General features: G+C 46.2%; 14 protein-coding genes across 14 annotated transcripts; 6 read left to right on the top strand and 8 right to left on the bottom strand.

Annotated features, from left to right (window-relative positions):
* Positions 1–191: 191 nt before the first annotated feature.
* Positions 192–380, bottom strand: LOC6547141. Its single transcript, XM_001976080.3, has one exon. The coding sequence runs from the start codon at positions 378–380 to the stop codon at positions 192–194; it is 189 nt and encodes a 62-aa protein (XP_001976116.1).
* Positions 381–1,122: 742 nt separating this feature from the next.
* Positions 1,123–1,554, bottom strand: LOC6547142 (neuropeptide-like protein 32). The gene has a single exon (XM_001976081.3). The coding sequence runs from the start codon at positions 1,501–1,503 to the stop codon at positions 1,195–1,197; it is 309 nt and encodes a 102-aa protein (XP_001976117.1). The 5' UTR covers positions 1,504–1,554; the 3' UTR covers positions 1,123–1,194.
* Positions 1,555–2,945: 1,391 nt separating this feature from the next.
* On the bottom strand, positions 2,946–3,389 carry LOC6547143 (holotricin-3). The gene is made up of 2 exons (XM_026980163.1): positions 3,384–3,389; positions 2,946–3,312 (listed from the first exon to the last, which is right to left on the bottom strand). The coding sequence occupies exons 1-2, from the start codon at positions 3,387–3,389 to the stop codon at positions 2,974–2,976; spliced, it is 345 nt and encodes a 114-aa protein (XP_026835964.1). The 3' UTR covers positions 2,946–2,973.
* Positions 3,390–3,608: 219 nt separating this feature from the next.
* LOC6547145 (DNA helicase MCM8) lies at positions 3,609–4,005 on the bottom strand. Its single transcript, XM_001976084.2, has one exon. The coding sequence runs from the start codon at positions 3,950–3,952 to the stop codon at positions 3,668–3,670; it is 285 nt and encodes a 94-aa protein (XP_001976120.1). The 5' UTR covers positions 3,953–4,005; the 3' UTR covers positions 3,609–3,667.
* Positions 4,006–4,390: 385 nt separating this feature from the next.
* Positions 4,391–5,142, bottom strand: LOC6547146 (probable peroxisomal membrane protein PEX13). The gene has a single exon (XM_001976085.3). It carries the CDS (start codon positions 5,099–5,101, stop codon positions 4,391–4,393), a length of 711 nt encoding a protein of 236 aa, XP_001976121.1. The 5' UTR covers positions 5,102–5,142.
* A 1,913-nt stretch (positions 5,143–7,055) lies between these two features.
* LOC6547147 (glycine-rich protein 2) lies at positions 7,056–7,483 on the top strand. Its single transcript, XM_001976086.2, has one exon. The coding sequence runs from the start codon at positions 7,093–7,095 to the stop codon at positions 7,432–7,434; it is 342 nt and encodes a 113-aa protein (XP_001976122.1). The 5' UTR covers positions 7,056–7,092; the 3' UTR covers positions 7,435–7,483.
* A 1,502-nt stretch (positions 7,484–8,985) lies between these two features.
* LOC6547148 lies at positions 8,986–9,578 on the top strand. Its single transcript, XM_001976087.3, has one exon. The coding sequence runs from the start codon at positions 9,076–9,078 to the stop codon at positions 9,424–9,426; it is 351 nt and encodes a 116-aa protein (XP_001976123.1). The 5' UTR covers positions 8,986–9,075; the 3' UTR covers positions 9,427–9,578.
* A 400-nt stretch (positions 9,579–9,978) lies between these two features.
* LOC6547149 (postacrosomal sheath WW domain-binding protein) lies at positions 9,979–10,923 on the top strand. Its single transcript, XM_001976088.3, has one exon. The coding sequence runs from the start codon at positions 10,087–10,089 to the stop codon at positions 10,849–10,851; it is 765 nt and encodes a 254-aa protein (XP_001976124.1). The 5' UTR covers positions 9,979–10,086; the 3' UTR covers positions 10,852–10,923.
* A 410-nt stretch (positions 10,924–11,333) lies between these two features.
* On the top strand, positions 11,334–11,821 carry LOC6547150. Its single transcript, XM_001976089.3, has one exon. It carries the CDS (start codon positions 11,395–11,397, stop codon positions 11,743–11,745), a length of 351 nt encoding a protein of 116 aa, XP_001976125.1. The 5' UTR covers positions 11,334–11,394; the 3' UTR covers positions 11,746–11,821.
* A 443-nt stretch (positions 11,822–12,264) lies between these two features.
* On the top strand, positions 12,265–12,760 carry LOC6547151 (glycine-rich RNA-binding protein 2). The gene has a single exon (XM_001976090.3). The coding sequence runs from the start codon at positions 12,356–12,358 to the stop codon at positions 12,695–12,697; it is 342 nt and encodes a 113-aa protein (XP_001976126.1). The 5' UTR covers positions 12,265–12,355; the 3' UTR covers positions 12,698–12,760.
* On the bottom strand, positions 12,755–13,175 carry LOC113564338. The gene is made up of 2 exons (XM_026981032.1): positions 13,025–13,175; positions 12,755–12,942 (listed from the first exon to the last, which is right to left on the bottom strand). Exons 1-2 carry the CDS (start codon positions 13,119–13,121, stop codon positions 12,755–12,757), a joined length of 285 nt encoding a protein of 94 aa, XP_026836833.1. The 5' UTR covers positions 13,122–13,175.
* A 49-nt stretch (positions 13,176–13,224) lies between these two features.
* On the bottom strand, positions 13,225–13,733 carry LOC6547153 (metacaspase-1). The gene has a single exon (XM_001976092.3). The coding sequence runs from the start codon at positions 13,699–13,701 to the stop codon at positions 13,324–13,326; it is 378 nt and encodes a 125-aa protein (XP_001976128.1). The 5' UTR covers positions 13,702–13,733; the 3' UTR covers positions 13,225–13,323.
* A 701-nt stretch (positions 13,734–14,434) lies between these two features.
* LOC6547154 (ctenidin-3) lies at positions 14,435–15,023 on the bottom strand. The gene has a single exon (XM_001976093.3). It carries the CDS (start codon positions 15,000–15,002, stop codon positions 14,571–14,573), a length of 432 nt encoding a protein of 143 aa, XP_001976129.1. The 5' UTR covers positions 15,003–15,023; the 3' UTR covers positions 14,435–14,570.
* A 211-nt stretch (positions 15,024–15,234) lies between these two features.
* LOC6547244 (glycine-rich protein 5) lies at positions 15,235–15,796 on the top strand. Its single transcript, XM_001976094.3, has one exon. The coding sequence runs from the start codon at positions 15,294–15,296 to the stop codon at positions 15,732–15,734; it is 441 nt and encodes a 146-aa protein (XP_001976130.1). The 5' UTR covers positions 15,235–15,293; the 3' UTR covers positions 15,735–15,796.
* The last annotated feature ends 216 nt before the right edge of the window (positions 15,797–16,012 follow it).

Here is a 16,012-nt window from a genome sequence, read left to right as displayed (position 1 = left end):
ATAACTCCTTGCGAGGGTATAACAGCACGCCTAAATAATAATAATACCTCCGTTTGACACCTCTTCAGGCATACCAAATGAGCATACAGTGTTTAAATTTTAATGCTCTTTATTCACGCCTCGACATCCGAGGTCACCTGTCTCGCCAAGTGATTCATTTGACCGGAGGCGTGGTCAGCGATGTCGGAACACTAACGGCTGAACAATCGCCGCCAAAACTCAAAGAAATCCCAGTCTGGAGATTCATCGCTATGACAATTAGCGCCCTCATCGGCGTACTCCACAAACTCGATTCCGGGATAATTGTAGTCCCTATGATCCCAGGCGAACGTGTAGAGCAGGCACAGGACACTGATGAGCACCTGGAGTGTGGGACGCATCTCGCTTTTCCTTCGATTGGATAGATTGCTGGTTGAAACTCAAGTGCAACTGATGGCTTTCTCGACTGGACGGCAGCACTTATACGGAAATATCTTACACTCGTAGCTTCTCTACGGTAAATATGATTGTTTATCGTAGTTTTAGGCGGCGTTTTTTCTTACAGCGATATATATTACTATTCTAATTTCGTATAGCAGTACCTTTTTTAGCCATTGTGTCGCCTGTCAGTACAGAAATATTGAAAGCTTAAGTTGTGGCGGACTTATATTTATCGATCCAGCCATGTCCGCCCATCCGTTCTAATGTCAAGATCTCGACCATCTTTCACAGCTTTTCAAGAACCCGAATCGAAAATCAAGCTTAAGTGCTTCACTGCTCCTAATAACACCTTCAAATCCATGGCAGGGCGTCCTTCTGACTGGGCAAGTGGATCCACATCCACAAGTTCGATCCGATGAACGATGGTGGCAAAGGTCACTCACTTTTTCTGTTATTTTGGCAGCTCTCATTACAGATTGATCCAACATTTCGATGCATTATTCATTAAAGATATAGGGGTTAAGTTAAGTGTTAAGTGGTTTAATGGATAGCAAATCATTGGGAAGTCATTACAAAGCGCCCAGTACATCTGATTACCTTTAATTCCATCCGACGTCTGGAGATGATTATCCATTAAGTTAGCCATACCAATTAAAAATCGAATTTTAAATGCTCCAAAGTTCTTTATTCATGCCATGACGTCAGTAAAGGGGATCCTCAGACTTGGCAAGTGGTCGGAATGGCCCGGAGGCGTGGTCAGCGATGTCTGCCGTTCTAGCGGCCATACCAGCCACCTCCGCGACCGCCCCAGCCACCTCCACGACCGCCCCAGCCACCTCCGCGACCGCCCCAGCCGCCTCCGTATCCTCCACGGCCACCCCATCCTCCGTATCCGCCGCGACCACCCCATCCTCCGTATCCTCCCCACTGGCGCGCCTCTCGGGCTCCATCGTTGGCATGGTTCGCTCCCTGATCGGCGACGTCCAGGAGTCCCACCACCTGATCGTTGGTCTCGGCATCATCCAAGGCGTAGGCACAGGCCAGGCACAGGACACCGATGAGGGCCAGAAGTGTTAGACGCATCTTGCTTTCTGCTTGATTCAATGGGTTGCTGGTACAGGCTCGAGTGCAACTGATGATTTGTTCGTCTCAATCGCAGGTCTTATATGCGAAGATCTCGCCACTCGGCGTTCCTGTTCTCATACGCATCGATGAGTCGGGTCTTTCCACAACCCCCTCCATAGCTCCATCACCACCTCTTGCCGTAGTATTCTATACTATACTATACAATACTATACTGTGTATGTACTATACTCGTATAGCTGGCCGCTAGGTGCGATTGTTTAGGGGCTTTTTGACCGGGTTCTGGTTTGTATCGTTATATTTCACCACACAAATTTTACACTCTTTGTTATTCTGTGTACCTTGGCTTTTTTTTTTGTAACTTTTTGCCTGTCATTACTGATTCATTCCAAATTTTAATGTCTCATTTGCGAAAGTTGTCGGGATGCTGCTCGTAAGTGGTTTCACACATAGATCATTCGATTAGGATTAGTGGACCGTCAACAATTGGGACCTGTTTTATTTTATGGGTTTTTACTGAACTGCATCGGCAGCTAAATGCCATTTAGAGTGTCCATAAAACTTAACAAGCAAAGCCAAGTATGCGCAACAGAAACTTTTCCATTTACAAGTAATAATCAACAAATCTTTGACTAGACGGTCGATTTTCTTGGCTATCAGATACCCGTTACTTAGCTAGGGAGAAATTTAAGCAACGAATTAGTTGACCTATATAATAGAATTTAAAAAAAATGACCACTTTATAAAATCGGAAACGCTTCCTTCTACCTGTTACATACCTCTAAAAGAGCCTGGTATACCCTCCTTCGCTAAAAGCAGTGGGTATGCACATATAACATGATATACTAATCTGCTGCTCATTAATCCCATAATCCCATTTAACTAAGTACTTATTCAAAAGGATTAATATGGAAACAAGCTATCAATTGTTTAATGAATGTCAAGATCAACTTCTCACTATCTATAGTCTAAAAAGTAAACAACTAGGGATTTACGAGTGCAAGCCGTTGAACTTGAATTCTCATACAGGTTTCATCAAAATATCCCCTACTTTTCAAAACAAAATATAAACATTTAACTAATTTGCCTTAATTTGTTCGGGCCAACAAAATTCACGCCTACTAATTTGTATGGATATATCTAACTTGTGAACTTAAAATCCACAAAATTAATATAAGACGTGCTTGAGCTTTTTCAAAAATAAAGCTCTCCTAACTCAGTCTCTGTGTAGAAAAGGCGCTTGTCATTCTAAAAAGTCTACAATTTCTATGGTTTTTAACCAGTTATTTGAAATTCATCTAGTCTGCTATTTCAATTTCTTTTCATTTCACAGATTTAAAGATAGCAATGTGGGCTGAAGGTGAATAAGCTTAATAAGTCTTTCCATAATCTAATTCTTCGAACAAGAAGTTCCGATTTGTTTCAGATTACGATTTCCTCATTTTTATTAAAGACATCCAATCGCAAACATTATTTTAATGATTTTTGCTTTAAATACATCGGGTCATCATAACCACCGCCACCGTAATGGCCATGTCCATGACCACCGCCACCGCCATGACCATGTCCGTAACTGCCGTGTCCGTAGTTCCCATGACCATAACCACGAGCCTCTCGCACTCCGCTTTCGGCATGGCCTGCTCCCAGATTGGCCAGGTCCTCCAGATTAGATGCTCCATTATCGTTCAGAGCGAAGGCATAGGCCAGGCACAGAAGGCCAGCGATGGACAGAAGGATAAGACGCATCTTGGAGATACTTCGGCTAGGTGATTTCTTGGATAGATTGCTTCGATTGTGCTTGGATCTTTGCTATGTGCAACTGTCATTTTTGGAACCAAGGCTGTGGCCTTTTATTGGATCCAGCGACCCAAAGAATCGACCAGCATTCCTGTTTCTTGTTTACATTTTTAAATGTTCTTGTTTACGTTTGACAAATTTATTTGATACCATAAAATGTCGCAGCGCAAACAATTTAATTGAATAATTTTCTGGTTTTTAAATTGGCTATTGGAAGCTCTTTAAAGCTGTGGTTTCTTTGTCAACTTAATAGGCATCATTTTGAGCTCAAGAGCTTTCAGAGAACTTTAACATAACTTGATTATACTATTGTATCACTTTATTTCAAAGTTGGCATTAAGTTTTGGGAAGCTACTGTTTGGGACTGCTACCACCAGGCATTACTATAGCTGCTTCTCCAGGGTCTGTACGCAATACTCCATCCTCTGTTCCAGCCTCCATTCCAGCCTCCGTTCCAGCCTCCATTCCAGCCGCCTCCCCAACCTCCGCCTAGCCAGCGAGCTGTCCTATCGCCCTCCTTTGCTTCCTGGCCACCCAAATCAGCCACATCCTCTAGTGTTGCTGCAGGATCCTCGTCCACAGGATTCGTCCAAGCGCATCCTAAGACAGTTGCCACAACCAGCAAGAAGAAGATGAGCTGCACACTGACCATGTTGCACACTTCAAAGTGAACTGCGAGCCAAACTGCCTTTTATACCTCAAAAGTGCAGTTCCTGCGCCTCTAATTATTACGTATTCGCAACTTGCTGACGAGAAGTTGTAAGGCCATGACCCCACTATATGTGGTTAACACCCAGCGATAAAATCAGTTAACACAATTTACATGCGGATTGGCAAGGCATGAGCAGTCGAATGAAGACCAAAATAAAGTTTGCTGTTCATGGCAACACAACAGAGGTTCTATTTTAACAAGGAATAAAATGTATTTAATAAAGGAAAATGCATAAAGAAATTATATTAACTAGACAAAAATATAAACAAAACAATGAAGGTTTTTTGAATGTAGTTGTGATGCTAAGTTCGCTACAATGATGAATTGGATTTATCAATAATGTTTCTATCTGTTAGTTAATACTGACACACTTTAGGCCTAGCCCAGAAGACTGAGTAGACCGCTGAGGGCTTGTGGATTCACCGCCGCTCCTGTCGCTCCCGTCGCTCCAGCTGCCCCGCCCCCATTGGCGAGCAGTGGGCGCAGACTATTGCCAAGCGCCTGACCCAAAATACCGGCCAACTGGGCTTGCTGAGCGGTGGACAGCTGTGGGCTGCCACCTCCAGATACTGCTCCTGCTCCCGAGGTTATGGGAGCGCTGGAGATGCCAGCCGAGCCGCTGTACGAGGGATAGCCGCCGGATGCGCCAGTTCCAATGGAGCTGTAGGTGGGTCGGTATCCATAAGACGGCTGCGGTCGCTGGTAACCAGCATAGTTGTTGTAGCTGGGCCTATAGTTGTTCTGGCCATAGCCATAGCCAAAGCCCGGGTATCCGTAGAAATAATTAGTGCCATAATTGGGATATCCGTATCCGTAGTTGGGTCTGTAGCCGTAGCCTGGATAACCGCCGCCGTAGTAGGAGTCCGATTGTGTGCCGCCTCCGGCAGCAGCAGATGAACCACCACCTGGTCGGATGGGTGGTCCTGCTGGCAGGGGAACATCGAAGAGCGGCCCGCCACCACCCAGTAAGAGGGGCGTCAATAGACCCAAGGTCCTGCCCTGGGGCCGTTCCTTGCGGGCCTTACTCTTCTGGCCAGAAACCATGAGGACGAGCAGGCTCAGCAGAGCCAAACGCGCGCGTAGATACATTTCGTAACCGTAACAGTCTGGGGCAGATTAACAACTGGGTGGCGACTGAAAAACCCAATAATATTTTATACCACAGCGTTCTTGGATGGATTTCCAAATAAGTTTGCCAAAAAATATACCAGAAGACCTTCGGCACCTGCAAGTAATGATCGCAGGCCGAGCGGAACTTCGCTAATCTTGGCCAGAACGTCATCAACTGGTTGGCGCCGTGCTGCTTTCACGCCCAGTTCGAGATCATTTCGTTTTGGCCCAGTCCGCAGACGAGCACACCCGACATTGACCTTGCCGAAAGTTGGCCAAATAAGTCAGCAATCTGTTTCACACCGTTAACGCGATGGCTCACTTCCGCGCGTTTTTTCTTCTTTTTTTGGCCTGTTGTTTCATTCACATTGAAAGAGCCAACAGCCGGGGGCGTTTCTTCTATGCTCGCAGGCTATAATAATAAAGATTGTCAATAGTTAAGTTAATTAGCGAACTTGAAATCTATTCGCCGTCTGAGTAGGTGCATTCAACTATAATTGTGAATCATCTTATACGCGGCGTATAAGAGCGAAGTCTTCCCATTTTCTGTTTCCAGATGCTTTGGGAATGTCTCGAATTATTATATTTGCACTAATTGATCAGAGTTTCGCCAGACATGGAAATCTTTGACTTTTTAATTGAATTAAGTCTGGCTAGACATCTGCCAGTTAGTCAATCATCCGAGGCACTTAAAGCACGCGTGCTTTTATATAAGTATTTTTGCCAGCCTCATATTTTTACAAATAGGTAAAGATAGAGTTTACCAAGATATACAACAAAATGTAATTAAGTCATTGTTGTACAGCTATGTTTCATTAGTGTTGATTTATTAATAGACCATCATATTAGAGGTCTGGAGCAGTAAAAAGATTGTTCAAAACAATATATTATAGGAATTAACTATATTGCTTTTCCAAGGTTCGGTGCTAATGAAAAACAGCTCTTTTTGTTTTCAAACAAAGATCAGTCTGGCTCTATTCATCGTATACCATATAACGACTGGACTTAGGAACTGCGAGAGATATGGAAATTATAATTAACATAAGAGTACACGGCATAGCCGGAACTTTTAACTACAATATTTATTGCCATTGCCGAGTTAGACTGCAATAATATTTTCCAATTTAAGAGGGAGTGCCTTTTTAGCATGCTTCTTACGCCCAACCAGTTTATGATGGTGATATACGATTTGTTGTGCTAAAATCTGTTACGTTTATTTCGCTTTTTTTGCCCGCTCATCTGTAGATAATCGTTGTTCGCTTACTTTTGGAATGACTCGAATGCCGTTCGGCAAACGTGTTTGCGATTCTCCCAGAAACTTTTAGATACTTGCGCCTTAGAATTCAATGTAGTTCCCCTAGTTCCCCACAAGTTCAGACAGTGTAGTGAATCCAATCCTCTGATAGCATGCAGTTAATGAACTGCGCAAAATCAATCTTGGTTCACTGGTCACTTAAAATGTGTTGACTGGTCTGCATTCGACCGTGGGAGAAGTAAATCCCCATCCTGGGGGCTGGTCTCAAATGTGATGGTGCAGTTGCACACAGAAAGAAAGCTGCCTAAAAATATTCATTGTTATTCGCCTGGTTCTATACACCAATTTCCATTTTGGGAGATATATTTCCATAGTTAAACTGAAACCTAAAGGTGGAAATTTCCTTATTACAATAATGGGAAGAAGCAAATAATTCACACGCTTTTATAGACAGTGTAATTGACGAATTTTTCATAGTTTTTTGTAAGTTCTGGAAGAAGTTTTCGACGCGTCTGGGATTTCCATTGACCTCAAGTTTCGGTGAAATCATCAGCGTCATATGATAATTGCCCTTCGGGTGTAACTAATGATACTTGGATAGCTGGGATGCGCTTTAGAACACTTGCTTCTCCACTGGGAGATCCCCGGTTTATTTGCCTATATAAAAGTTGGCACCCATGGTGATTTGATTGCAGAAAGTGTTTGATCGTCCAATATGAAGCAGTACCTAGTGATTGCACTCGTGCTCGCGGCCATTCTGGCCATGATCAGCGCCCATCCTCTGGAGGAGCAAAAGGTCACCCTGGAAGATGCTGAGGCGCAGCCGGGAATCGATGATGGCACTGGAGATAGGATCGCTCGTCACTTTGGCTTCGGAGGCTTTGGCGGTGGCTATGGCCGTGGAGGATTCTGCTGTGGAGGAGGCGGTGGCTTCCGCCGCGGTGGCTACGGTGGCTACGGCGGCTATGGCGGCTATCCCAGAGGTGGTTTTGGTGGAGGTGGAGGCAGTGCTTCGGCCTCGGCGTCAGCTTCAGCCAGTTCCAGTTGGGGAAAATAGTTACTCACTGTAATTGGGACAAATATAAATAGAAAAATCGAAACGAAAACAAAAACATAGAACTTTGGCAATGGGTGGGAATCGAGGGACTTTCGGCGTAAAGGGCGTGTCAGATTGCTTACGCACTTGGTCGCAAATACAACGTTATCAAATGGAACCGGTCCAGAAACGCTAATCAATGAAATCGTTTCAAACACGATCGAAATACTACTTTTTCCACAAATGAAAAATCTTCCAATAGTAAGATTCCGCTAGTTCTAAGCCATTTAATTAAAAATAGCACATCTGGAGCACAAATGTGGTGGTTTTTGCTTCAAACTTGGTGGCTGGATTTGATAATTTTTGCGAAATGCTTGCACAACTTAAAGGAGTCGCCAAATCTGGGATAATGTAACCTGTTTTTGAACAGCACACTAATTGACGAGTCAATAAAAAGCTAGTTCGATTAATTTCCAGATATGTGGGGCTGAGACAGGGTTTTTGCGGTTTTGCTTTGATGCACCCCCGACCAGCCTTGCGATCGATATCTTAATGGAAAATTACCTCCAAGCTCCTGGCACAACATTTCACCAGAGGAGTTGAACTCCAGGTTGCTGTGACTGACGACGAACTTGTGACTCACGACTTCTAATTGATGCATGTAAATATTTTGCACTCTCGATTGTGGAATTTGCTTCCTTGGAAACGGGCACGTTGTCCACATGATTCATGTTTATTTCTAAGTTTTCATTAGTGCACTTAATTAGCGCCTCCCCCACAAAGCAATTTCCGACAACAAATTGGCATTGTTGTATGCAATATGGGAAAAATATTTTGTAGTACTTCAAATCGGTATATGTATCCCATGACTTGAATTTATTATTAATTGCGGGCACTTTAAAAATAACTCCAAATATTTCCCGAAATAAACACGCAAAGTGTTCAATCACGCTATTGACTAATTGTGGTACAGTGATATTGTGGTTTATCATTTCCGAAAGACCCAGCAACGGCAAAACCATCACAAAACTGCCTAACTTCATGATATATTTATAATTGTGTTAAGTAAGTTCAAACTGTCACAGATTGACTAACTATAAATAAAACCAAAGATACAGCGAAGTCCATTGTTAACAGCACGACTAAATACGTGATTGATTCTAAATCTGCCTAATTGATGACCAATGCTGATGTATTTAAGTTTCTTTGATCTTTTGGGGGGCAAACTCCACCAATGAATCATTGGCATTGCGACGGTGCCTACCGCAACAAAAAGCAAAAGTCGCGAAATATCTAAACCGCAAGACGTAAAAAAAGAACTCCCCCCACGGGGGCTTAGCCCCCAAATGACGTCACACGAGTTGCCAAAAGGCTGGACCACATTGACGGAAATGTTGTGCGGCGCCATTCCTGCTAATCAAATCAAAAGATGCGCAACAGATCAAATTAGTGCCCCCATACTGACACCACTGGGAGCTGGCTGACTGACTGGGCAACTCGGTCTGTCATAACAATTAGCGCGTACTGGCGAAGATTCGCGGCTATAAAAGCCACAGGCGCACGGCAGATCAGGCACAGAACCCAAAGGAACTCCAGCACCATTGGATATACCCAGCCAAGCTCAACTGCAAACTCCCATCCATATACATATAACCGATAAGCATGAACGGCATCAGCTCCATCGTTGTGATCTTCCTGATCTTTGGCTTAAGCCAGAACCAGGCAGCACCCATCGCTGGAAGTGCACAGGATCCAGGATTCGTTTCGGCCACGGATATTACGGGTGAACCAGTGCGCCAAAAGCGCGCCAGTGCGGATTACTACCAGGGCGACTACTTCATCTGCTATCCCAAGAGCGCCGTCTACGGCAAACAAGGATACGGCGGCGCCAATCGCAGGTCCTACGACTCGGAGGACTATGCCCCCCACTATCTGGCCAACGATCCTTTGGCCGTTCGCCAGGCTCGTGCTGATGCCAGACGCGCCGCCTACACCGACAGCTTCGGCAAATAGATACGTATCTGCCAGATTCAGTAACTTATTCTATAGATACCAAAATGTCCCGCACCCAACGTTGGGAAACTGAACAGGTCTAGCTTGTAAGGATGTACAAATACCATTACTACTATTTATTCAACGCAAATATATTTATCATTTAAAGAAAAGATACTATTTTAATTACATTCGACTGGGTGGTACATTTAAATTTAAAATTAAAAAACAGACGGACTCGAGTACGGGTCTAGTTGGGAGTTTATAAATATATATTAGCATACTTTTAGGCATTCCAGACGCTTGATTTCTACTTCAGACTTCAGACGCCCCCGCTGCGCCTTAAGATACAAGATATACCCACGTATAGGCGACTCATCTGGTGAGCAGCGATTTTCTGCAAGGCGAACTCCGTGTGCTGAGACATTTCGCACCTTATTTGCCTTGGGCATTAGGCTAAAAGTGTGAATTGTTTATAAAGAGATTACAAAACCGAAGACGGGGCGCTCAGTGGGCCGCAGTGTTCGACTTTTGCCGCCATAAAAACATAAAAAAGGCATCACTTTAAGCGAAAAACCAAGGCGGATAATTGCAAAAGAAAGTTTTCACCATCGGCCTCGGCATAAAAGAGGATTTCATCGAGCCGGAAGCAAACAGTTGCCTTCAACGATAGCCACCGAAATGACCGAGTTTGTTGCAAAGAAAGCCATCCTGCTGCTCTCCCTGCTCCTCCTGGGCACGGTGCAGGCCAAGCCACTGGATGTGGAACAGCAACATATCGAGGATCAGCATGTGCGTAGGGAGCGGCAGCTGAAGATGGCCGGCTCAACGGATCCAGATGTCAAGATGGTGGCCAACGTGACTCCAGCGACCGCAGCTCAACCCATGTCCATGACCATGGGCGTGCCGATGAACCAGATGGCCCTGAGCTCGGTCGGTGGCCAGCTGGTGAGGTATCCCAACTATCCGGGTCTGATCTACCCTGGCCTTGCACCGGCACCAGGCCTGAGTGGCGTTCCCGGTCTGCAGACGAACATTGCCAACAACTATCCTTCGTATCCGGATCCCAATCTGGCTGGTTCAGTTCCTGGCTTCAATCCCTTTGGCTCCTTCGGCTATCCAGGCGCGGCACCCATGTACGGAAACCCCCTGCCCATGCTGCCCAATGGATTTGGGCCCAGTCCTGCCGTAGACAACTTCCAATCGGTGAACCATATTGTCAATATGGCCAACGTTCAGGGATTGGCTGGCGGCAATTCCGGAATTTATCCAGCACCTCAAGGATTCGGTGGCGTGAGCCCGGCTCTATATCCCGCCCCGCAGGGATTCGGCGGAGCCAACCCGGCACTGTATCCAGCACCGCAGGTCAACATGCAAGGATTGTATCCACCATCCGGCGGCTTTCTGGAGCGCGTGAACATGCAGGCCTATGCGCCAGGCTTTTAAATGAGCTTTAAACTGCATACCTCATAAGCTAATTTATTTTATTTATTTTCGATAAATACACGAACATTTATACAACAGATTTACAGACTTTCATTTGCGTTTACTTTAGTTAATTGTAAAAGTATGTCATGTATCAACTCTCGTTTTTCAAGACAACGTGCAATATATCACCGAGGAATCTCTTTTTAAACGCTAATTGAGCAGCAGGTGTCAAGTGCAAGGTTGGTAGTTTGGCAAATTTAGCAAGACGGAGCCAGGATGACAAGTTTTTGAAAGTGAAACGAACATGCTGGTTTGCACCCGCAGAGCCATCGATTTTCCCCTAGAGATAAAGACACCATTTCCCGCTCTGATTTACGATCCACAGTGATTTGTTGGCCTGGGCAACGCATTTATCTGAGTACCTGGGCCATTGATAAGTTACGCAGGTAGTTGGGTCCCCTGACATGCCGGGGCTAATCCGATAATGGTGTGTATTCAGCTGGGTATAAGAGCCCGCGTTGTAAGGTCAAGGAGCGGCAGTCTTCAGTGAACCATTGCACCATGAACTACGCCGCGTTGAATTGCATTCTAATTGTTATACCCATCCTGCTACTTTTAATGGATATCTGCGAAGCGAAGCCCTGGTGGCCCACAAATGAAGCTGGCTACGATGCCAGCCTGGACCCCATAGCCTGGTCGAGATCATTTGTGCCGGATCAAGTGAGGAAAACCCGCTACAATGTCATCCGAGAACCGAGGAGCAAACATCGCCATCGCCAGTCCTCCAAGCTCTGGTACCAGAAACCAGTAGCTGTGCATCCCAAACATTTCGTCAATGCAAAATACTACAAGAGATATCTGAGACGAAGACAAAAACTGGCAGCACGTGAGCGTCACGCATACTGGCAATAGACTACTTAGGTGCTAAGCAATCTGTACACATATCTAGTAATTAGCAAAATAAACGAAAGACTTAAGACACAAACTAGCTACCCATCAAGTCGCGTGTGAGCAAAATCTTGACTCGCTTTGATTATAGTCAATGCTAATCTGATAATTATGAGAAGTTCTAAGCTAATTCAAGTGTATCTTGGGCAAAAAAAAATGTGTCTAAGGTCATCGTGATTACGTTTCAAGACCATCAACCTGGTAATCGCCATGGCAAACATGATGTAACTATCGTTAGGCCCAAGCTAAAGACCTGAGCAAACCCAGCCATGTGCACACACGCACTTACCCAAAGACCAAACTGACCAAAAACCAATCCCAAAAGTCTAACAATACTTTTGGATGAATGAAAGTACGAGTATATTTGGTCAAGATCGCAGATCGCAGATCGCAGCCGTTGCTGGGTCCACACTTTGTTGACACTGCGAATTAGCAACTCTTCGCACGAGCCCAAGTCCCAAGCCAGAAGTATATAAACCTAGTTGTCATGGCACTTGGTATTAAGTGCCAATCCAGCCAACATCCATCAATCAGCTGCCTTTAATCTGTTTGAATCCCTTCGCGAAGCACTAAGATGAAGTTCCTCGCCCTGAGTCTCGCCCTGATCGCCGTGATCTCCTGCTCTCTGGCCATTCCTGTGGACTTGGAGAATGGAGAAGCACTGACACTGCTGGAATTGGAGGCGGAACAGGAGCCTCAGGTGGATGAACTGGAGGGCGAGCGAGTGGTTAGAGGACTAGGAGGACTGGGAGGACTTGGCGGCAAGCTTGGAGGTTTCGGAGGACTCGGCGGATTGAAGGGAGGATTCGGTGGTCTGGGACACGGTTTTGGAGGTGGATTCGGAGGACACGGCTTCGGCGGCGGTTTCGGTGGACTCGGCAGCTTCAAGAGCCTCTTCGGCAAGAAGTTCCGCTAAAGCAGCAGCACTCACCCAAAATATAGCCTAAGCATTTCGTAATAAACCTTAGTTAAGTTAAAAGTTTCCTGTTTGATATATGGGATTCAGAGCTCCATAGAACTGCAGTTCGGGCTCGGAAGTACTGGTGGTTATACCCGTCCTGGTCCTAACGGTGGGCGGAGTGGGTGCTTTTGGCTGAAGGCGACTGAAGACAAGCCGCAGCTGACTCGCGAAATTTCGCCACAGCTGAAAGGGTTTTGGAACTGGAAAGGAAATTAGGTAAACCCTTTAAGCACCAAATATAACATTCTTTTACCCTTTCTTGAGAGGAAGTAAGTAACCCACCTGAACTTTGCGGCGGTGCCACCTGTGGATCGAATTCCCGCACATCCAGAGCTGCCACCAGCCCCACAGTGATCCACAGCACCATCCAGCGGAACATTTTTGGAGCTTAGCCTCGTGGGCCCCTTATAAACACCACCGAACTCAGCTTTCCCCGTCATAAACACAAAGTGTTATTAATAAGCCCTAATAAAAGAAACCGATTGAATGGACTTGCATAAGGCAAACAGTTTTATTGCCCTCCAAGGGGCAGCACAATAGAAGTATCACAAAGTCTGCACAATCGAGTCCAAGCTAGCCGATTAGCCGTAGAATCCACCGCCGTAGTAGCCACCGCGTCCGCGGTAACGGGTGCGGGTGATCACGCGGGTTCTCTGGAAACCACCGCCGTATCCGCCGCCAAAGCCACCGCCATAGTACGGTGGTGGTGGTGGGCCAAAGAAGGGTGGTGGCGGACGTCCAAACGGCGGTGGTCCAAACGGTGGTGGTCCAAAATACTGGCGCACTTTCCTAACGTTCTCATCTCCAGTATCAGCCTGGTCGGTTTCACCGGCGGCCAACAGCTGAGTGGAGCTCGGTTCCTCTGCCACCACTTCCGTTTCCTTTTCATCGGCTCTTGCAATGTTACATAGGAGCAGAGCAGCAATGGCGAACAAAAATAATATCCGCTTGTGATCCATTTCGATGTCGTATTCCTGCGCCAACCTCGTCAAGTACTAAAACTCATCGCCCACATCGGCTTTAATTTATAGCCACACATTTGCCAAGAACACCCAGCACCTGGTGTCATTAACAAAGGAGGTTCATTGGCATTTGTTGATTGCCATTGAGTGTCTTTTTTTTACATTTTTCGTCTAATTTCAATCGCAGCCAGGCAAAGACGGCGAGAATAATCGTGGGTTTGAGGAAAAAACCCCAACAAATCGCTTATACAAATACTTGGGGTTGACCCAATCTTAATGTGTAGATGAAATGATATATGATGCGGAAGTGTGGGGCAACCGTGGAACAATATCTAGATTTAGATCATAATGGGCAGACAGTAAACTGTAGTAATAATCACAGCTTGTGTTCCATATTTGGACTACCAACTCGTTCAGATACGAAGTCAGTCAATGATGAAAAATCTCAGAAAATCAAAGTCAGCACCACAGCCGTGCTTTCAAATGACAATATTTAAATACAAATAAAAGTATCAACCCGTCTATGAAGACCACAATTAGCAATCCGATAACCAACTACTGGAGACCGCTCTTCAGGCCAGCCAACTTGACCCACTGTAAGCGCTTGATGGCTTGTTGTTTACCACTTAAAAAGCCCATACGCCCCACCTCGTCTCGCCTCGCGATATCCGACATATATATGGAAGCAAATAGCAGCGAGAGACTCTTCCAGAAATAACAACCAGTTAAGTACGGAATATGCAAGCTCATCGAATTTGTCGACTCCAAACACTCGGCAAAATGAAACTCGATCGCGCAGCACTTTTTTTTATTCATTGTTTACACTAGAAGGGTCTCCACAAACACTGCGATTTATTCGGAAAGAACTAGCCAAAGAAACCGCCTTTGAATTTGGCAAAACCCACAGCGCCGCCAACGAATCCGCCGCCTCCGCCCAATCCGCCACCTAGTCCGCCCAATCCTCCTCCAACGGGATAGCCACCGCCATATCCGTATCCATAACTGGGAATCGTCTGGACGGTGGAAATGCTGGATACGACGGGCACTGTGGTGATAAGGGGCACAGTGGACACAAGGGGTACTGTTTGAATAGCAGGGGCCGCCACTATGGGGGCAGCTACTCCTCCGCCACCGATGATGCCACCTCCCACGATGCCGCCACCCACGATGCCGCCACCGCCAAATCCTCCAATGTGCCGGGGTCTTCTAATGCTCGGCTGGTCGCTGCTGGAGAGGATCGGTGTGGCGCTGACCAAGGCGCACGCCAAGACCAGCAGGTAGACCGTTTGCCACAACATGATGGGGTTAACTGTCTGGTCTGCCCCACTCCCGGCTGCTTATTTATGCAAATTAATTAGTGGCCACTGTTTGCACTTCCAATTGGCAGATTGGGGCGCCCGAGTTAAAAAATCCCCATAGCTCTAAGGCCCCATCTATGTTTTTTGGGGGACTCATGGTTTTGCCCACTGGCTAGTGGTTCACACCTCATCATCATCATCGTTTTTGGTCTGAAGGTCGCTGGCCTGGGCATTAAAAGCCAGTTGACTTTAGTTAAGATAACTCACATCGTTATTGGACACGCAGCCGAGATGAGGTGCGATCTTCGAGTGCATTTTTTGCTACTGCTGGGAATAGGCGCTTGGCGGAGTGAAGCCCACTCCCTGGGTGGAGCTGGAATCGGTGCGGTCGGAGGAGTGGCAGCCATCGGCGGAGTGGGTGGCATCGGAGGCGTCCAGCAGGTTCCCGTTGTGCAACAAGTGCCCGTTGTCCAACAGGTTCCCGTCGTGCAACAGGTGCCCCTCATCCAACAGCAGCCTCAAGCACTTGGTCTCGCCGGAGGAGCTGGATTCATTGGTGGCGGCATCGGTGGAGGTGCTGGTTTTGGGCGCTACAAGGAAAGCTATCGTGTGAGGGCGAGGGGATTCGGCGGTGGATACCGCGCCCGGTACGACAAGAAATTTGGAGGAGGATTCGCTGGATTCGGTGCTGCTGGAGGAGCGGGCCTAGCAGGCGGCGGTCTGCTGGGATAAATATTAGCCTGTTATCTAGTTTAATAAACAATTATATTAAATTGTAACAATACCATTTCAAAGTCAGACTCTATTTATGTTAAATAAACCCGTCGTTTCTCTTAGGAAATTTTATGTTTCGAACATTTACCAGCCAATCAATTTCCTTATTTACCATATTTCGTAACTTAATCCTGAGAGAACATAATCCTGAACACCCTGTATTTCTTCCGCTCCGCATTTCTGCTGACCTGCGCAGATTCCACCCCCAGCAAAAGTCCAATTGGCGCTCTGCGCTC

Source organism: Drosophila erecta, unplaced genomic scaffold (genome assembly GCF_003286155.1).
Source record: "Drosophila erecta strain 14021-0224.00,06,07 unplaced genomic scaffold, DereRS2 tig00000092-arrow-pilon, whole genome shotgun sequence".
NCBI lineage: Eukaryota > Metazoa > Arthropoda > Insecta > Diptera > Drosophilidae > Drosophila > Drosophila erecta.
The sequence above is the reverse complement of the archived record's forward strand: the minus strand, read 5'-3'. Positions and strand labels throughout refer to the sequence as shown.

What these genes read in the sequence shown, in the direction of transcription:
- LOC6547141 (XM_001976080.3), bottom strand. Translation starts at nt 380, where the DNA reads ATGCGTCCCACACTCCAGGTGCTCATCAGTGTCCTGTGCCTGCTCTAC.
- LOC6547142 (XM_001976081.3), bottom strand. Translation starts at nt 1,503, where the DNA reads ATGCGTCTAACACTTCTGGCCCTCATCGGTGTCCTGTGCCTGGCCTGT.
- LOC6547145 (XM_001976084.2), bottom strand. Translation starts at nt 3,952, where the DNA reads ATGGTCAGTGTGCAGCTCATCTTCTTCTTGCTGGTTGTGGCAACTGTC.
- LOC6547146 (XM_001976085.3), bottom strand. Translation starts at nt 5,101, where the DNA reads ATGTATCTACGCGCGCGTTTGGCTCTGCTGAGCCTGCTCGTCCTCATG.
- LOC6547147 (XM_001976086.2), top strand. Translation starts at nt 7,093, where the DNA reads ATGAAGCAGTACCTAGTGATTGCACTCGTGCTCGCGGCCATTCTGGCC.
- LOC6547148 (XM_001976087.3), top strand. Translation starts at nt 9,076, where the DNA reads ATGAACGGCATCAGCTCCATCGTTGTGATCTTCCTGATCTTTGGCTTA.
- LOC6547149 (XM_001976088.3), top strand. Translation starts at nt 10,087, where the DNA reads ATGACCGAGTTTGTTGCAAAGAAAGCCATCCTGCTGCTCTCCCTGCTC.
- LOC6547150 (XM_001976089.3), top strand. Translation starts at nt 11,395, where the DNA reads ATGAACTACGCCGCGTTGAATTGCATTCTAATTGTTATACCCATCCTG.
- LOC6547151 (XM_001976090.3), top strand. Translation starts at nt 12,356, where the DNA reads ATGAAGTTCCTCGCCCTGAGTCTCGCCCTGATCGCCGTGATCTCCTGC.
- LOC113564338 (XM_026981032.1), bottom strand. Translation starts at nt 13,121, where the DNA reads ATGTTCCGCTGGATGGTGCTGTGGATCACTGTGGGGCTGGTGGCAGCT. An exon ending in GGCACCGCCGCAAAGTTCAG is followed by an intron (nt 12,943 to 13,024) that starts GTGGGTTACTTA and finishes TTTCCTTTCCAG; the next exon opens with TTCCAAAACCCTTTCAGCTG.
- LOC6547153 (XM_001976092.3), bottom strand. Translation starts at nt 13,701, where the DNA reads ATGGATCACAAGCGGATATTATTTTTGTTCGCCATTGCTGCTCTGCTC.
- LOC6547154 (XM_001976093.3), bottom strand. Translation starts at nt 15,002, where the DNA reads ATGTTGTGGCAAACGGTCTACCTGCTGGTCTTGGCGTGCGCCTTGGTC.
- LOC6547244 (XM_001976094.3), top strand. Translation starts at nt 15,294, where the DNA reads ATGAGGTGCGATCTTCGAGTGCATTTTTTGCTACTGCTGGGAATAGGC.